Source organism: Podarcis muralis, chromosome 7, assembly GCF_964188315.1.
Source record: "Podarcis muralis chromosome 7, rPodMur119.hap1.1, whole genome shotgun sequence".
Classification (NCBI taxonomy): Eukaryota; Metazoa; Chordata; class Lepidosauria; order Squamata; family Lacertidae; genus Podarcis; species Podarcis muralis.
In genome coordinates, this window is record NC_135661.1 from 25,548,800 (window position 1) to 25,565,129 (window position 16,330).

General features: G+C 49.3%; 1 protein-coding gene across 1 annotated transcript in view; it reads left to right on the forward strand.

Annotated features, from left to right (window-relative positions):
- The window catches only part of FAM178B (family with sequence similarity 178 member B), a 185,257-nt gene that overhangs the window by 49,997 nt on the left and 118,930 nt on the right, over positions 1–16,330 (forward strand). Inside the window, exon 11 of the mRNA XM_077930955.1 lies at positions 11,002–11,083. Coding sequence (XP_077787081.1) covers positions 11,002–11,083 — 82 coding nt within the window. The remainder of the gene's footprint in view (positions 1–11,001; positions 11,084–16,330) is intronic.

Here is a 16,330-nt window from a genome sequence, read left to right on the forward strand (position 1 = left end):
TGGTTTATTGTTTCAGGTAGTTATTAAAGTGACAAGTTCATGCAGTGCTTTAAAAGAAAAGGGGAAAGTGGACAGACTGCATGAAGCATTTGAGGAATTTAGTTCACTGACTTGCATGTCTGTCATTGCAATTGCAAACCGGAAGGAAGATTCCCTTGTGTCTGTGGGACGTGCTCATTGGAGCTCTTTTTCAGACTTTATATCCATCTTCATCATCCAGAAATGGCCTTTCCTACGTCATATGGCATGTTAAACCACGCCAAAATAGAATGCTGCAACTTTGCTTTCCTGCCTTTGAGGAAACTGTATTTCTGTGAGGGGTTTGGGGATTTCTAAAGCTTCCTTAGTCTGGGTAGCTCCTTTGTGGGCCTTTTGCTGCCCAGATTCTGCATCTAGGCTGACTCCTCTCCTTCCATTCTGGCTCCTTGATCCCCCAGCCACCTGCTGATAGCACAAACTGCATCCTTTCTCACTTGAAGTTTTTTAGTTCCTGATCTTTCACCAGATTCTCCCTACATGTCCCATAACTGATTCCCCACCCACCCCAAACAATGAAGACTACAAATTTGACTTTCAAACAAACAAAAACAAAAAGTTTAAACAGCTTCAAGTTCTCAGGATGCCAAATTTTGTGTCATAGCAGATGATGATAGAACTGTATCTGTTCAGGCATTGCACACAACCCCTCTATTTGCAGCATGGCTAAGGAAAAGCAGTTCTCAGAGAATATTACCAGGAACTTACTATGGAGTCCCCACACAATGTTCAGGAAGTCCTGTTGCCTTGGTGCGTCCAACTCAAATATCACATTTGGTCTTGGCTGCTTTCCCACTTAGAAACAGGAGAGCGTTGGGTTCAGCTAGCCTAGCATCCTCTTTCCAGCAGTGGCTGTGGGTAGCCGGATATCTCTGGGAAACCCAGAGCAGACCATGGAGGCAAGAGCCCTTTTGGGGTGGACTGTCTCTTAATCTGGTGTTTCTACTTACAGTATCTCTTGTGGCTAGGAGCAGGGGCGGACCCTGGGGTCTCAGATTTCAGTGGCACCCTGTGCAACACCAAAATTCAGTGCCCCTGCCTCTTGCCTTCCATTCTACATCATAGTAGTGGCATGCCCTGAAGCGCCCCAAGACTCTGCACCCAGTGTGCCATGCTCCTCTAAACCCACCTCTGCTGGTAGACCCTGGTAGACCTCTCCTCTTCAAGTTTTCTAGTCCTCTTTTAAAACTACCCTGGACCCCCTCCAGGCTGGTGTCTTTTTGCAGGTATATTCATTCTGCAGCATGTCCCGATAGGCCATTCTGTCCACACATAATTCTGCTTTATTAGTTGTTCTGTGATACTTTCCCAGTATTACTGCCTTGTTGCCATATGGAGAAGCACTCCTGGGCTATAGTGCAATGAAAGTGGGACATAAAATTGACCAGGTCATTTGTGGTATAAAAAGGATCTCAGCAGGAGACTATGGCACATGCACCAATCGGAAACAAAGCAGAGTTTCCCTCCTGGAAATGTTTGCAGGCACAAACAGTGCTGAAAACGGGATAACATAGAACGACCCTGATGCCATCATGAGTGCAAATAATCACAATAAAAGCAATGTCTTATTATACCTTGTGCTGGTGAGTTTCACAAATTCCACAGAATAAAACAGAATTCTCTTTTGTAAGTCCTAAATTGATTGTTGACAAGTTTTATTGAGTATCCCTAATATTATGAGAAAAGGAGAGGGAGAGAAATCTTTCCAGCCTTTCCTATCCAGATGTTTTGGGCTGCAGCAGGACAGCTGGGCTGGCTGGGGCTAATAGGGGTTGCCGTCCAAAACATTCCATCAGATGTGCTGGAAGTCCAGCTGCATCAGGCACCTCCTGCATCCAAACTGTTTTCAGCTTGACATTATAGGAAGTTGCTATGTAACTTAAAGTCCTGGCACCTGAATTGCTTCTCCCTCCCTGTCGCTTTTTCATTTAGACAGCAAGCCTGCGAGCCAGGAGTGTCTTGCCTTACTTGGTTGCATGCATGTGGCCTGCTCTTCCAATGCTGTAAATAAATAGAACATCTGAAGTCTGCTGGGTTGGGGAATGTTGCTGTGACCTCACCCACCCCGTCGTCTAAAGCCCAAACACTTCAGCCTTATCTTGGGGTGGGGGTTGTGCTTTGACATCTTAGTCTTAGTGCCCCCTTTCCCAGCACTGGTCCCATTAACTATGTACCCCCAAATTTGGGATCCACTCCAAACCTGTTCCAAAGTTTTGCAGTTAATTTGCAACATTTTGCAGCGAAAGCCCCGCCCACAGGTGTTAGTTTAAACCCCCGTGTTTGATTACTCAGTTTGTGGGGCTCTACAAATTGTGATGTTTTCACTGCAAAATGCTGCAAAACAACTGCAAAACTTTGGAACAGGTTTGGAGGGGACCTCCTCCCAGTGCATCCCTGAGCAGACTGCAACTATGAGCGACCCCAGCTCTTTTGGAGCTTCATTAACTATGGACCCCAAAATCTGGGATCCCCTCAAAACTGGTGCCAAAGTTTTGTAATTGTTTTGTTGCAAACCCCAGATTTTCCGGAACCCTACAAGTAGAGTATTTTAAACTCAAAATGGGGGCCATGGGTATGATCCCAAAATCTCATGCTTTTCAATCCAAACTTTGGCAAATGTTTTACAGCATTTTGCATTCCACTCATGTCAATCCCGTGTTTTTGCAGCATCCCGCAAATGGGGCAATAGACCCTCAAACCCGGGGGTCACAGGGTCACCCAAAAACCCAACATTGTTTGGTTCACTCCAAACTAGCGCCCTTCTTTTTATTGTATGATAAGTTTAAAAGTTTAAAATCCACATATGTATCAGAGTCAGCAGATTCTGGGGTTCGTAGTTCATGGAGCTGGCTGCAGGCACAAGCAAAGGCCATTTCTCTTTGCCCTTGGCGCCCTCCTGCACATCCTCCAACCCCTGTCCCGCTTCCAGCTCTCCCTGGCTCTGGGGATGTGGGGGCACATTGACGGGGGCTGCCTTTGAAATTCATTCTACACCTCCCTTTCCTTCCTGCCTCACATCACATCCAGCCAGATAATAATGACATGCATTTGCAGAGAACGCTCCCTGCTCCCGGCAGCACTTGGGCAGGCTGTGCTTGTCTGCCCCCCAGGGAGGGAGGCAAGCTGCACTCCGCTTACTTTCGCCAGTGTGCATGGCGAGGTGGATCTCTCGATCTCTCTCACCACCCTCCCTCCCTCCCTCTCACGTGTCATATGTCACACAGAGAAGTGGTTAGAGTGCCAAAGACCTGGGAAACCCAGGTGAATATCTCCCCGCCCCCCCGCCCCCCGGTAGCTGTGATTTTCATGAATGCATTTGTTTTGTTCTGTGGCAAAAAAGCAACTAATGAATTTAATGCTGTAACACAGGGGTAGGCAACCTGAGGCCCGGGGGCCGGATGCGGCCCAATCGCCTTCTCAATCCGGCCCCTGGACGGTCCAGGAATCAGCATTTTTTTACATGAGTGGAATGTGTCCTTTTATTTAAAATGCATCTCTGGGTTATTTGTGGGGCATAGGAATTTGTTCATTCCCCCCCCCCCCCAATATAGTCTGGCTGCCCACAAGGTCTGAGGGACGGTGGACTGGCCCACGGCTGAAAAAGGTTGCTGGCCCCTGCCTTTAACAGGTAAAAGGTACCACCTGTGTCCCCAAATGCTGCAATAATAGTCAAGACAGAACTGAGAGGATGTTTGGAATTCACGCGGGGGAAGGGGAGGAACATGAACCAGCTGCTCTTTGCTTGCATCCCGTTAGCTCAGCTGCGCAGTCAGGAGTGGGCCAAAGCCTCCCTCTTGGCCCGTGTCCCAAGGTGTGCAGGCCCGAGTCAGCAAGTGACGCTGATGGCTCTGCAGCCGCCCCTCAGGTCCAAAGGCAGCTCTCAATTGCCAGCCCAACTGGGAATGCTTTTGCAGGTGACTGGCAGCTTGCCTCTCTGTGTCAGGCACCTGAAAGTGGATGTCAGCTGTGCTGATCCCAGAGAGACCAAACATTCTTGCTGGATCAGTCTGGAGTGGGGTGTCCTCTTTTGTGGGACACTTCTTACTTATAGGAAGCACTTCCTGTCTCAGGGAACTGATCTCTACTTACAGCCATTAGAGTTAAGATGGATGGCCGTCTGCCATGTGTTATAGGAATTTATGTAAAGGTTGGGGGGGGGGGTGTTTGCCCCTCCAGCAGACATCACACACACCGACTACCAAACGCAAAACATCACTCCTGCAAATGTCCCCACAAAACACTTCATCACAGTTTTCCCCTATCTCTATTCAACAAATGCAACAATTCACTGATAAATGTATTTATGTACTGGCTCACTGGGAAAACTTTAGAAAGTCATATAAAATTGCTCCAGTATGGATTTGCGCCATTCCAAATTGGTTCTGTTTGGTAAAGGAATGGTTACCAAGGGGGGGGGGTCTGGAATGTGAGCAGCCATAATCCCTGAAAGCTGGGATAACACACACAGCAGCCTGTTGCACAAGACTGGCGTCCTGGCAGATGGGTGCCAGACAGGCAGTCATCCCATGGACAATGGCAAACCACCCAGGAATGGATTAGGTCCTCAGGGGAAAACCAGGAACTTGTAAATATTCCTATTGTATCACTTGATGGGTATATGGCAGTGGGTAAGGGAGTGAAATATACTCAGATTCGAGTGTGGATTTCATGCTCTTTATTCAGCTCATAGTAGTGAGGAATGGAAGTTCCCCCAGAATGTCTGCTTTATATACATTATTTACACAATGGGCCCCATGTGATTGGCTAATTCCAGGATTCTCCTGTAGGCCAATCAGGTTGTGGATTCACTTCCACCTGGAGCTGGATTGGGTGACTCCTGTGGACCAATCAGACTGCTGCATTCTGGGTCCTATTGTTCTAGGACCAATCAGACTGCTGCATTTTGGATCCTATTCAACTCAGTACATAATAGGGAGGTTGGGGGCAAACCTGACAAACTGGTTTCTACCAGAAAATCCCTCCCTGTTTGTGACATATGTATGATGTATCTGTGATGTATGCATGATGCTTCACCTGAGGTATTTATGGGAAAAGGGAAACCGTATAAAAGAGGAAGCATCCCTTTGTTTGGGGCTTCTTCCTGCTTCTTCTATGGGGTGGCTGGAAGTCCTGTTGCAACAGTCTTTTAAATAAAGGCCAGGCCTGTTTTGCTCCTATTTTCTTGGAATTTTCCTTTTACACATGGATGCTTTAGCTGAGATTCCTACATTGCAGGGGGCTGGACTAGATGATCCTTGGGGTCCCTTTCAGCTCTACAATTCTGTGATTCTATGGTCTACACAGGAACTGAAAGCAGATAATGCTTATGGGGAGGACTTAAAATACCTGAAAGTCCTTCTGTATCCCAGAACTTGTCCACACGTGTAAAAGTATATACTCAAGGAAAAATTGATGCTTAAAATGTGCAGGGGAACTTTGATGCAGGAGAGGGGGCTGTTTTCCAACAAATACCCCCCCCCCCCCATTTTAAGGCAGAGGTGGTACAAGGCAAGCCTGAGAGGACTCTGCTACACGCCCTTCCTCGGTGTTTGAATCACCTCTGGGACATTTCTTCTGATGCATTTTCTCTCACATGCTGCTGGCCGCTGCTGTAAGTAATAATTCCTGCACGATGTTTGGTGGGCAGGGAGCATTTTAAGTTCATAGTGTAGGTGTAATTTATGTGGTTGCTGCGGGTTCATGCATCTTAATCCAGAAGGGGCTGCAACAATGATCTTGTTTCTCCTACACAATTCCAGGCATAAAATTCACCCCTGCTGTTCCGTGCATTGAGACTATTATACTTTAATGACTCAAGAGGTGAACCACAGAGCGCAAAGCTTTTCGCTTCTCCGGCAGATAGATGGAGAGAGTCAGGGACGCTTGAGGTTGGTGCTGGCATTACTATGAGTGGCAGCCAGTGCCATCTTTGCCTGTTGCATGAACTGGCCCAAAGTGAGCCTGCCCCCCCCCCCCAAGGAGCTCCAGGTGGCACACATGGTTCTCGCCCTCCCCATTTCCTTCTCACAACAACCCTGTGAGGTTGTAGGCTGAGAGATGGTGACTGGCGCAAGGCCACCCTGTGAGCCTCATGGCTGAGTTGGGATTGCTCCCCCAAAGGAAACACATCTTCTAAAGAGAGGACAAAAAGGGAAACATATTTGCATAAATTTTACATATGCTCATTTAAAGTTGTAGGTCAAATTTTGAAATAATTACTGTAATTTAAGTAGCAATGCAATCCAAGTCTCCATTCAGTGGCCATTGTGCCTGCTCAGTCTGCTGTCCAGGTGGTGATTTTGGATGGGCAAATTCAAAACTGCTCCCTGCTTTCTCTCCTTCTCTCTTTCACATTAAACCACACTTGGACACGAGCAAAAGACCTCTGGCCTGTGCATAAATCATTTCTCTTCTTGCCTGTGGCAACCTTTCCCCCTTGGGTCTGGTGTGCTCTCACCTGGGGTGGCATTTTGATGAGGATGACGATGTCTGGATGTTGCAACACACACACACACACACAGACACACACACAGACACACACACACACACACACACACACACACACACACACACACACACACAACAAAAGAACCCCTCAAAGGCATGAGCAGCACTGAGTCCACAAGGAATGGCTGTGTGCAAACCCCCTGTAGCCTCCATCCTCAGAACCTAAGAGCCTGTAAGCAACCATCAGCCCAGGAGAGAGTGGTCCCTGCTGCTTCATAGGTGTAGTCCACGGGTAGGCAACCTAAGGCCCAGGGGCCAGATCTGGCCCAATCGCCTTCTCAATCTGGCCCGCGGACGGTCCGGGAATCAGCGTGTTTTTACATGAGTAGAATGTCTGCTTTCATTTCAAATGCATCTCTGGGTTATCTGTGGGGCATAGGAATTCGTTCATTTCCCCTCCCCCCCAAATATAGTCCGGCCCCCAACAAGGTCTGAGGGACAGTGGATCGGCCCCCTGCTGAAAAAGTTTGCTGACCCCTGGTGTAGTCCAGTGTCAATTTATTACTCTGTATACTACACCGCTGCCAGTAGCAGCGAAATCCCCTGAGGAAGATTTGGAGCTGCTTACACTGAGTCTGACTATTCACCCATCTAGCGTAAGGGTTGCTGTTGTGGCACCCATGGGTGCACGTGCTCCCACCCAAGCCTTTCCTGCTGCCTGTAAGTTCTGCTTCCCCTGCTAAAATTAGGCTGGAAAGGAATACGTGAGGTTGCCATGTGTTTGGTGTGTCCACTACAAGTTTCTCCGGTCTGCAACTGTGCCCAATGGCCCCCAAAGGTTAGCAGCCATTGACTAGCCCAGTGCTGTATACTCTGACTGGAAGCTGCTGAACCCCAGCCTGAGGCAGAGTCTTCCCCCCCCCCCCCACACACACATGGCATGTGAGATTTGTTTGGACTCGAGTTGTTCTGAATACAAACCCTGTGGTCTGACTACTGGAGATGAATAAGAAGTAGAATCATAGAATAGAATCATAGAGTTGGAATAGCCCACAAGGGCCATCGAGTCCAACCCCCTGCCAAGCAGGAAACACCATCAGAGCACTCCTGACATATGGTTGTCAAGCCTCTGCTTAAAGACCTCCAAAGAAGGAGACTCCACCACACTCCTTGGCAGCAAATTCCACTGTTGAACAGTTCTTACTGTCAGGAAGTTCTTCCTAATGTTTAGGTGGAATCTTCTTTCTTGTAATTTGGATCCATTGCTCCGTGTCCGCTTCTCTGGAGCAGCAGAAAACAACCTTTCTCCCTCCTCTATATGACATCCTTTTATATATTTGAACATGGCTATCATATCACCTCTTAACCTCCTCTTCTCCAGGCTAAACATGCCCAGCTCCCTTAGCCGTTCCTCATAGGGCATCGTTTCCAGGCCTTTGACCATTTTGGTTGCCCTCCTCTGGACACGTTCCAGTTTGTCAGTGTCTTTCTTGAACTGTGGTGCCCAGAACTGGACACAGTACTCCAGGTGAGGTCTGACCAGAGCAGAATACAGTGGCACTATTACTATAAGTGTGGGGCTATCCCCATGGCACACTGCTGGGGGGCTCCCTCGGGGCATGTGGTAGGTCAGTAGGGTCGACCAGGGACAGTCTGACCTGAGCCATGTTCAGACATAACACTGACCGTTAACTCGGCTTGGGCAAATTAATTTGTGTGCAAGCTGCGTGAAAGGGCACTCACACTGAGAGCTCCTCGCAGGGAAGCAAATCACAAAGTGACAGGCTTGTCCCTGGGTTTTGAGTTCCTTGTACTCCATAAGCTTTTCACAAGCCACCATGTTACAGGACATGGCATTTTTGAGTATAGCTTCCTGGATCTCTGTTCTGGCTCTGTCTCCTTGTCTGTCATGGAGGGATGAACAAATCTATCAGATTTCCTCATTTTCCCCAATCTTAAATTCATTTCTCCACATTCCCACAGTAATTTCCATTTTTTAAAAACATTTAAATTTCCCCTAATATGTATGTTTTTCTGCAATGTTGATAAATATGCATATTTTTGCAAGCAGTTTCTCCATAACTTAATGGATTTTTATATGGTATTTCCACTGATTTATACATTTTATATGCATTTTTTTACACATTACTTGGCTGGAGAACTGCATGACAAATTTCAGAAATGTGTGAATTTCAAAGGAAGGCTGTGTTATAATTCACATATTGTTTCAGAAAGTGTGGATTTTCATCAGTTTGCCTGCAACGGAGAACTGAGTTGAATTGCATCCCCCCCCCAGCCCTCCCCCTATGCCATCATTTCCTTTCCCTTCCTCCTTGTCTCTTTCTCATTTGCTTTCCCACCTCCACTTCACCAGCTTTGGCTCTCTCTCACCTTCCCTTCTTCCATACAACACTGCAGGGAGAGTCTTACACCCACCAGTCTGGCTGCCATCCCAAGGGGATTCGTGCTGCAGGCCTACCCAGCTGCCTAGGACAAGAGGGGGATTTGGAGGCCCTTTGGTCCTGCTGCTGCTCCAAGCTCCCCACCTCCCCACAAGTGGGTTTGCGGGCACACACCCCTTCTCCAGCTGCTGCATCCCTCTGGCTCCCCCTCCGCCAAGCCTAAGAATGGAGTCGCCTAATTGTTTAAGCCACACAGAAAGAGCCATCCAGGTACTAAATTACAGGGTTGGAGCTGCACTGGCAGTCAAACAGCAGGCCTGTGACAAATGCAGTTAAGTGCAGTCTAATGAGCCTGGCCAGATGTGCTCCACCACAGCAGTGTGAAACTGAGTGGGGAGGATGAAAGAGGGAGACTGAGAGGGGCATGAAAAGGAGTCCTGAGGTTGCCCAGTCCAAGCTTAGCGGCTGGTTTGACCCTGGCAGAACAGAGATCAAGAGGTAGATAAAAGAAGGGTTGGGAAAGGAAAATCTTATTAGGAGCTGTGGGAAGAGTGGGATGCTGAGAGCCGCCAGCAGGGACAGCCAGCTTCTGGGCAGGCTCCATTCTCCAGGCAGAGCTCTGCCACGTGGTGGGTCTTGGGTCTTGTCAAGGTTGGCAGGTCTGCCACCCACCACGAGGCAGGAGCTGCTCCAGGTCAAGCACTGCTGGAACCAAGAGGAGCTGCACAAGAGCACAGGAGTTCCAGACCTGAATACTGAACAGAGAAAGCTTATTTACACCACTTCAGAACATCGGCCCATACAGCCCAGTATTACCAACACTAACCAACAGTGATCACTTTCAGGCAACCCTACTTGGCGTTGGGTGCTGAAACCGAGATGTGCCAAGGCTCCCTTGCACCCTGGGAAAGGAGCTGCATTAGCTCCCCGCATCACCTGCCCCCTTAGTAAGGGACTAATAGAACTCGCTGCCAGCCGACTGGGGAGGGCGCCCCACAGGACTGCTGCGATGGCCCCCGCCAGTGACCAGATTCCTTCACTGAGGTGCCCAGAGGAGCTTCAGTATGCTGATGACAACGTAGTGTGTGCACACTCAGAGGATGACCTCCAAGCCATCCTAAATATATTTGCAGAAGTTTACAAAAAGCTTTGCCTGTTGCTCAACATCCAAAAAACCAAAGTGCTGCACCAACAAGCACAAAACAACCCCTCTGCAGCACCACAAATCCAACTGGTGTAAAGTTGGAAAATGTCGATCACTTCTCCTACCTGGGCAGTCCTCTTTCCTCAAGGGCCAACATTGATGCCAAAATCCAGCATCGCCTGAGCTCCCCACCGTGGTTTCCAGCAACTGGTATTCAGAGGCCTACCCCTGCCTTCCGCAGCAGACGCAAAACATAGCAATCATGGCTAGCAGCCTTCCATAGTCTTATCCTCCATGAAATTGTGTAATCCTCCTTGAATCTCATTCATTGTTTTCATTGCCTTTTCATCTTGTGGCAGCCAATTCTATAGTCCAACTATGTGAAGAAGTGTCTCCTCCTGCAGTGAGCTAGCACGGGTGGAGAGAGGTGGTGCTAAAACTTTCCCCTACAAAGTGCTGGTTGTGGAGATTCAAGGTTTTCACACGAGGGAAGCATCACCAACCTGATTCCCCATCCCTGCCCTCTGGTGTTGTGCAATGCACCTGCTGCCTCTGACTTCCAGCGTCTTCCACTGGGATAAAGTGCAGCCAAGTGTAGCCTGGCTCCAGCAGGAAGTCTTGCCTGTGTGAGGTGATAGATCTGGTGGTAAGGAAATGCTGCCTACGGTGTTTGGGTAGAGGTAGCTCCTCCACACTTGCATGTCGTCACTTGAGGTTGCAGCCATCAAGTGATAATACTTGCCAGCACTTACATAAGCCTTTTAGAGTGCTTCACTTGGTGTTTTTTCTGCTGCTTCCTGTGGCTGTTTTTAATATGGAAGATCCACACATGTATTACTGATAGGTCGGCGTTATATGTTAATGTTTTACGTGATTTTTTTTTAATGGCATAATGTATTTACGTTTTTAAATGGGGACCTTTTAGGCAGCTGATAGCTCTGAGTGATGGTGTGTCTCCTGCTTCTTTTGCAGCTGATGTCTTGGAGCCCAGTCGTCTCACCAGGTGCCTTCCAAACCCTCTGGGAAATCAGCACTCCTCAGATTGCCTCAGCCGGTCAGTGTGGGGTTGTGTGAGGGAGCAGTTTGTAAGATGAAGCTGTACTTGTCTGGAAATGGGAGTTGTAGTCTGAAGGGCAGCAGGTTGGGGATGGCTGGGGAAGAAGTTCCAAACTGCTGCAGGCAACTTGAGCCTTTTTGTTTTATTCCATTCCTGCCTGTACTGGGTCTAAGGTCACACATTACACAGCAGTGAACTCGGGTTTCCTCCAGGGCACGTGCTCAGCAGGGAGCCACAACCAACCCCAGCTCCCGGCCTGTGTGAGAGACCACTTTAGGAACACAGACAGTTGGCTTAATCAGAGTCAGAGCAATTGCCCCATCTAGCTCAGTGCTGCCTACACTGACTGGTAGCAGCCCTCCAGGATTTCACACGGGGGAGTCTTTCTCAGTCCTACCTGGAAATGCTGTGGACCTTCTGCATGCAAACCTGGCCACCCACCCAGGGCTGGCTCAAGATATTTTGCTTCTTGAGGTGAAGGACAAGGTGCCTCTCCCTGCCCACACCCCACAGCCACTCCCCGGAACAGGCACTGACCAGACTGGGCAGCTGAATCCAGAGCCTTCGCTTCCGGAGGGCTAGCCAGGCTTTTTGGCCCGGGGGAAACCTCCAGAGGGGTGCCACTGAGGCTCCCAGCCTGTGGGTGTGTGGACGCAAATGCGCGTGGGGGTGCCAATCTGGGTCTTGACGTGGGTGAAATAAAGGCTAGTTTTGCCCCTGGCTGAACCTTGCTTAGCGGGTGCAGAGAGGGCTGAGGCCCCCACAGCTCTGCCTTGCAGTAAAGGGGAGCAGCCAGGCGGCTCAGTGGGCGTAGCTGGGAGGGGGCTGCCGTGGCCTCTCTGCCTTCCACGCGCACACGGGGGGGGGGGGGAGATGCCTCACTCTGCCTGAGGCAGCAGGGGTGGGGAACCTCAAGACGCACGGCCAAATGTGCCCCTCCAGGTCTCTCCATCTGGTCCTGGAGCCTCCTCAGGGCCAGCTAGAGGATGGCTAGGGATGGGTGACGGTCAGTTTTGGTTTCTCTCCCCCTCGCATTTTGGCAGTCTTAAGTTTGGCTCTCCACATTTATGTACTAGTGATTTTGTTTCATAAAGCCCTCTTGAAAATTTGTCAGCACTTTAGTGCAGCTCTTTCCTAATGTACATGTTTATGTGTGCAAGTTTGCCTGAGATGCACATTATTGGTGAGCATTTTTCGTAATGCATTTTTGTAGGTTATTTTCAAAGTGCCAGTTTTTAAGGACAGCTGTGCTTCAGCGTATTGTTTTTGAAAGTGCAGATTAAAATTTGAACTGTGCCGCCTTTCTCCCCATGCCTAGCCCCGCCCTTCCTCAACCCCGCCCCCTCTTCCGAGGCCACACCCCTCGCTCTGGCCACGCGCTAATAGAAACTTTGCCTTTACAAAACTCTCGGTTGCCTTTCAATTCCTCGGCTGTTTTGCAGGAAACCATTTAAACTCATTTCTAAAAGATTTGCTTTTGATGAGATTCGGCAGCAACTCTCTGTTGACGGGGAGGCAGGGAAGATTAGCATCTCGTGTGCGCCGGGGATGGGGAGCAGCCTTTCATTGCCTGTGTGGGCAGCCACAGAAAGATGTCTGATACTGCTTTAGATATTCCGTGCTTCTCTCCTAGGGAATTTGCTTACTTTAGCGAGCTTCTCATCTGTTCTCTGGCTGCTGCTCCACATGCAAACGCTTCCCCACTTCCCTCCGAGCTTCCAGGGCTGGGGTGGGGGAAGAGGAACACTTCAAACAGAAAGAAACATCTAAGGCAGCACCAGAGATGAGGGAGTCTTAATCTCCTGTTTGCTACATCCTCCTCCTCCTCCTCTTCTTCTCCTCCACGGCAATTAACTTCGGTGCCGCAAACAAAGATTAGGAATTCCAGGTGGGGAAGGAGCAGCCAGAGCCAGTGAGGTTATAAGTACCTGAGATTTTTGCTTTCATGCAGTTGTCAGCCGCTGAGGGAAAGGAGAGACACAAACAGGGAGGGAAAGATGCTGTCTCTCATGGCGCCAGACCAGAGCCTCTTGGTCGGGAAGCTTCCCTTCTTAGTAGTGACGCTTCCACATGATCAGAATCTGTGCCCCAGCCCAGTGCTGTTATCCTTGCATTGGCTGGAGCCCAATCCTGTCCCTTTGTCTTGGTCATGCTCCGCACAGGGGACCAAGGTTAGAGACAGGGAAGCGCAAGCCAGCAGCCCCCCCCCAAAGGCAGCCTTGGCAGGATCCCCCTCCAGCCCCAGCCCAGCCTCCTCTGTTTCTGCGCTGGTTGTGGAGGGAGGGCTTTTTCTTCCTTCCTTCCTTCTCTGCAAGGAAATCAGGATCCTGGGAGGAGGGTGTGTGGGTGCATTTCAATCCTTGGCCTGCCAACTGTGGTTCAGATCTGGATTGGGGCCCTGTGCCAGGAATATGTGTGCACGGGCCATTTGTGCAATATCCTGCTGAAGTGAATAGGAGGTATGTTTGCTTTTCTCCGGTACAAATTTGGTGTAGGCAGTGGCGTAGCGTGGGTTGTCAGCACCCGGGGCAAGGCAAGTAATTTGCGCCCCCTAACCCGTGGATTTGCGCCCCCTAACCTGTGGATTTGCCCTAACCCCAGATGTTGCGCCCGGTGCGGCCGGCCCCCCCCTGCACCCCCCACGCTACGCCACTGGGTGTAGGGCCTGTGTTTGTGAATGGTTGGGGTTGTGGGGGGTGTGGGTGTATGAGAGAGAGAGAGAGAGAGAGAAGTTCTCTTCCTCCTTTTGGCCCCAGCCCTGCCTTAGTTTTACAACCATTTGCACAAACTCAGTCACCTTCCTCCTTCCCACAAAGATCTAGTAGCAGTACTTACAGACTTGCTTAATGTTTGCAAGAGTTATCCAACAAAAATCTTGTTTTGCTTCAAGAGTAGGAAACTGCCAACACGTATAGCATTCTTTCCTTGAAATGCGAGGTAACCCACATTGAGCTCCAGTAGTGGTCTACTTGTAAATAACAACCTGCTTTTTATCCCTCCCCTCCTTTCCCCGCTAAACCGAGCTGAATGAGGGCTATAGCATTGGCTTTGAGATATGAGGATGTGCGCTGCCAGCCCAGAGATAAATAACATAAATGTAAAGGTTTACAAATTGACAGCGGAGTGTGCAGGAGAGATGGGGAAGCCCTGAGTTTTGCTAATTCATAATACTGTAATAACCTCACTTTACTGGGGATGCACAACCCAGGAAGGGTGCAGGAGGAATAGAGCCAAGGGAATTAAATTACGTACGTTTTAAAAATTGGAGTTTGCAGAATGGTAAAGGGAGATCAAATGACACTGCTAATTGGATGGCCCCTTTCAATGGAAACTCCCACAGCAAGCTTTAGGTTGCTAGAACTTATTCACACAGCACAGTGTCAAACTATGGAACTCCCTGCCACAGGAGGCAGTCATGGCCACCAAATTGGATGGCTTTAAGAGAGGACTGGACAAATTCATGGATGAAAGGGCTATCAAGGGCTGCTAACCACAATGGCTCTGCTCTGCTGCCACAGTTCTGAACCCCAGTTGCTGGAAACCACAGGGGGGGGAGAGATGCTCTTGTGCTCAGATGCTGCTTGTGGGTTTCCCAGAGGCATCTGGTTGGCCGCTGGTGAGAACAGGATCCCGGACAAGAAGGGCCATGGGCCTGATCCAGCAAGACTTTTCTTAGGTTCTAATGTAGAACATTCTGCATGGAAGCCCCAGGAGGCCATCCACACCACAGACTTCCCTCCCAGCTGGAGACCCTGGGAGTGGTAGTTCTTTGTAGAGAGGCTTGGGGTCTAGAGAGATATTAAGAGTATTCTCTGCACCCTTACCAAACGGCAGGGAGTGAGAGGAAGCCATGGCAGTTGTAGTAGTTTAAGACCTGACATATACTCAGAGTCGCAAAGTGATTTCATGCTCTTTACTCAGCTCATAGTGGTGAGGAGGAATGAATGAAGGTCCCCTCAAAGTATCTGCTTTATATACATTATTTACACAATGGGCTGCACATGATTGGCTAATTCCGGAATTCTACTGTAAGCCAATCAGGTTGTGGATTCACTTCTATCTGGAGCATGATTGGGTAGTTCCTGCCAACCAATCATACTGCTGCATTGTTCTAGGACCAATCAGACTGCTGCATTCTGAACCCTATTGTTCTAGGACCAATCAGACTGCTGCCTTTTGGATCCTATTGTTCTAGGACCAATCAGACTGCTGCAGTTTGGATCCTATTCAACTCAGTACATAACAAGACCCAAACTAGCTAACTATCAGTATGTCAGCACTTGGAAATATGAGCCATTCTTTTGACAATTTTTCTCCATCCCAAGCAGACCTGGAATTGTACTTTTCTGTAAAGGTGCTCAGAACTCTCTCTCATCAGTCCCTGACCCACCTGTGCACCTAGTATTCCTTGCAGGGAGGAACACAAGATTATAAAACTGATTTTAATCTGCAGTGCAGACGTGCACTTTTGCCTGCAGAAGGTATATTGCATGGGTTACGTGGCTGGAGCTGACAGGAGTTGCATTCCAAAATAGCTGGAAAATAGCAGGTTGGGGAGGTTGGTTTATTGCCTCATTCTGTTCTCTCTGGGCAATGCCAAACTTTTTTGTCCTTTTTTGTTGCCATGCTAGTTTGGGAAGTGACAGAACTTTACAGCGTCCTCCTCTTGCTTTCCGTTCTCTCTGATGCCACCCATCCCCATCACCTCTCCCCTGGGCCAGAAAATGCTCTCTTGCTTTCGCCCAAGCCAGGACTTAATTCCCCTTCTCCTTCAAGGTCCCCACAATGGGTTCTGGTGTTCACCACTGCTCATAGCTGTCAACCTTTCCCTTTTCTGGCGAGGAATCCTATTCGGAATAAGGGAATTTCCCTTTAAAAAAAGGGAAACGTTGACAGCTATGCCACTGCTTGGCTGCAGCTGTGCCTACACCAGAGGGAAGGTCTCTGTGTGCAGGCAGCCTCTGACAGCTGCTGTCCACAGGGGAGAGGGTTGGTGCACGGCTGTCAGGAAGTGGCAGAGAGCCTCCAGCTCAGTGTGCTTCTTTTCAGCTGCTTACAGAGTGGCCAGGTGTGTAGCAAACAGAGCAGAGAGGGACGTAACCGATGGTGGCGCCTCACCTATGACTCACATTGGGGGTGAAAAAAGACATGACATTTTAGCAGTGGGCTTGCGGTGTGAGCCTGACTTTGCCACTTGCCTTTCAAAAGCGCATCGCTACAAGTCACGTGCTGCCTCCGCCATCC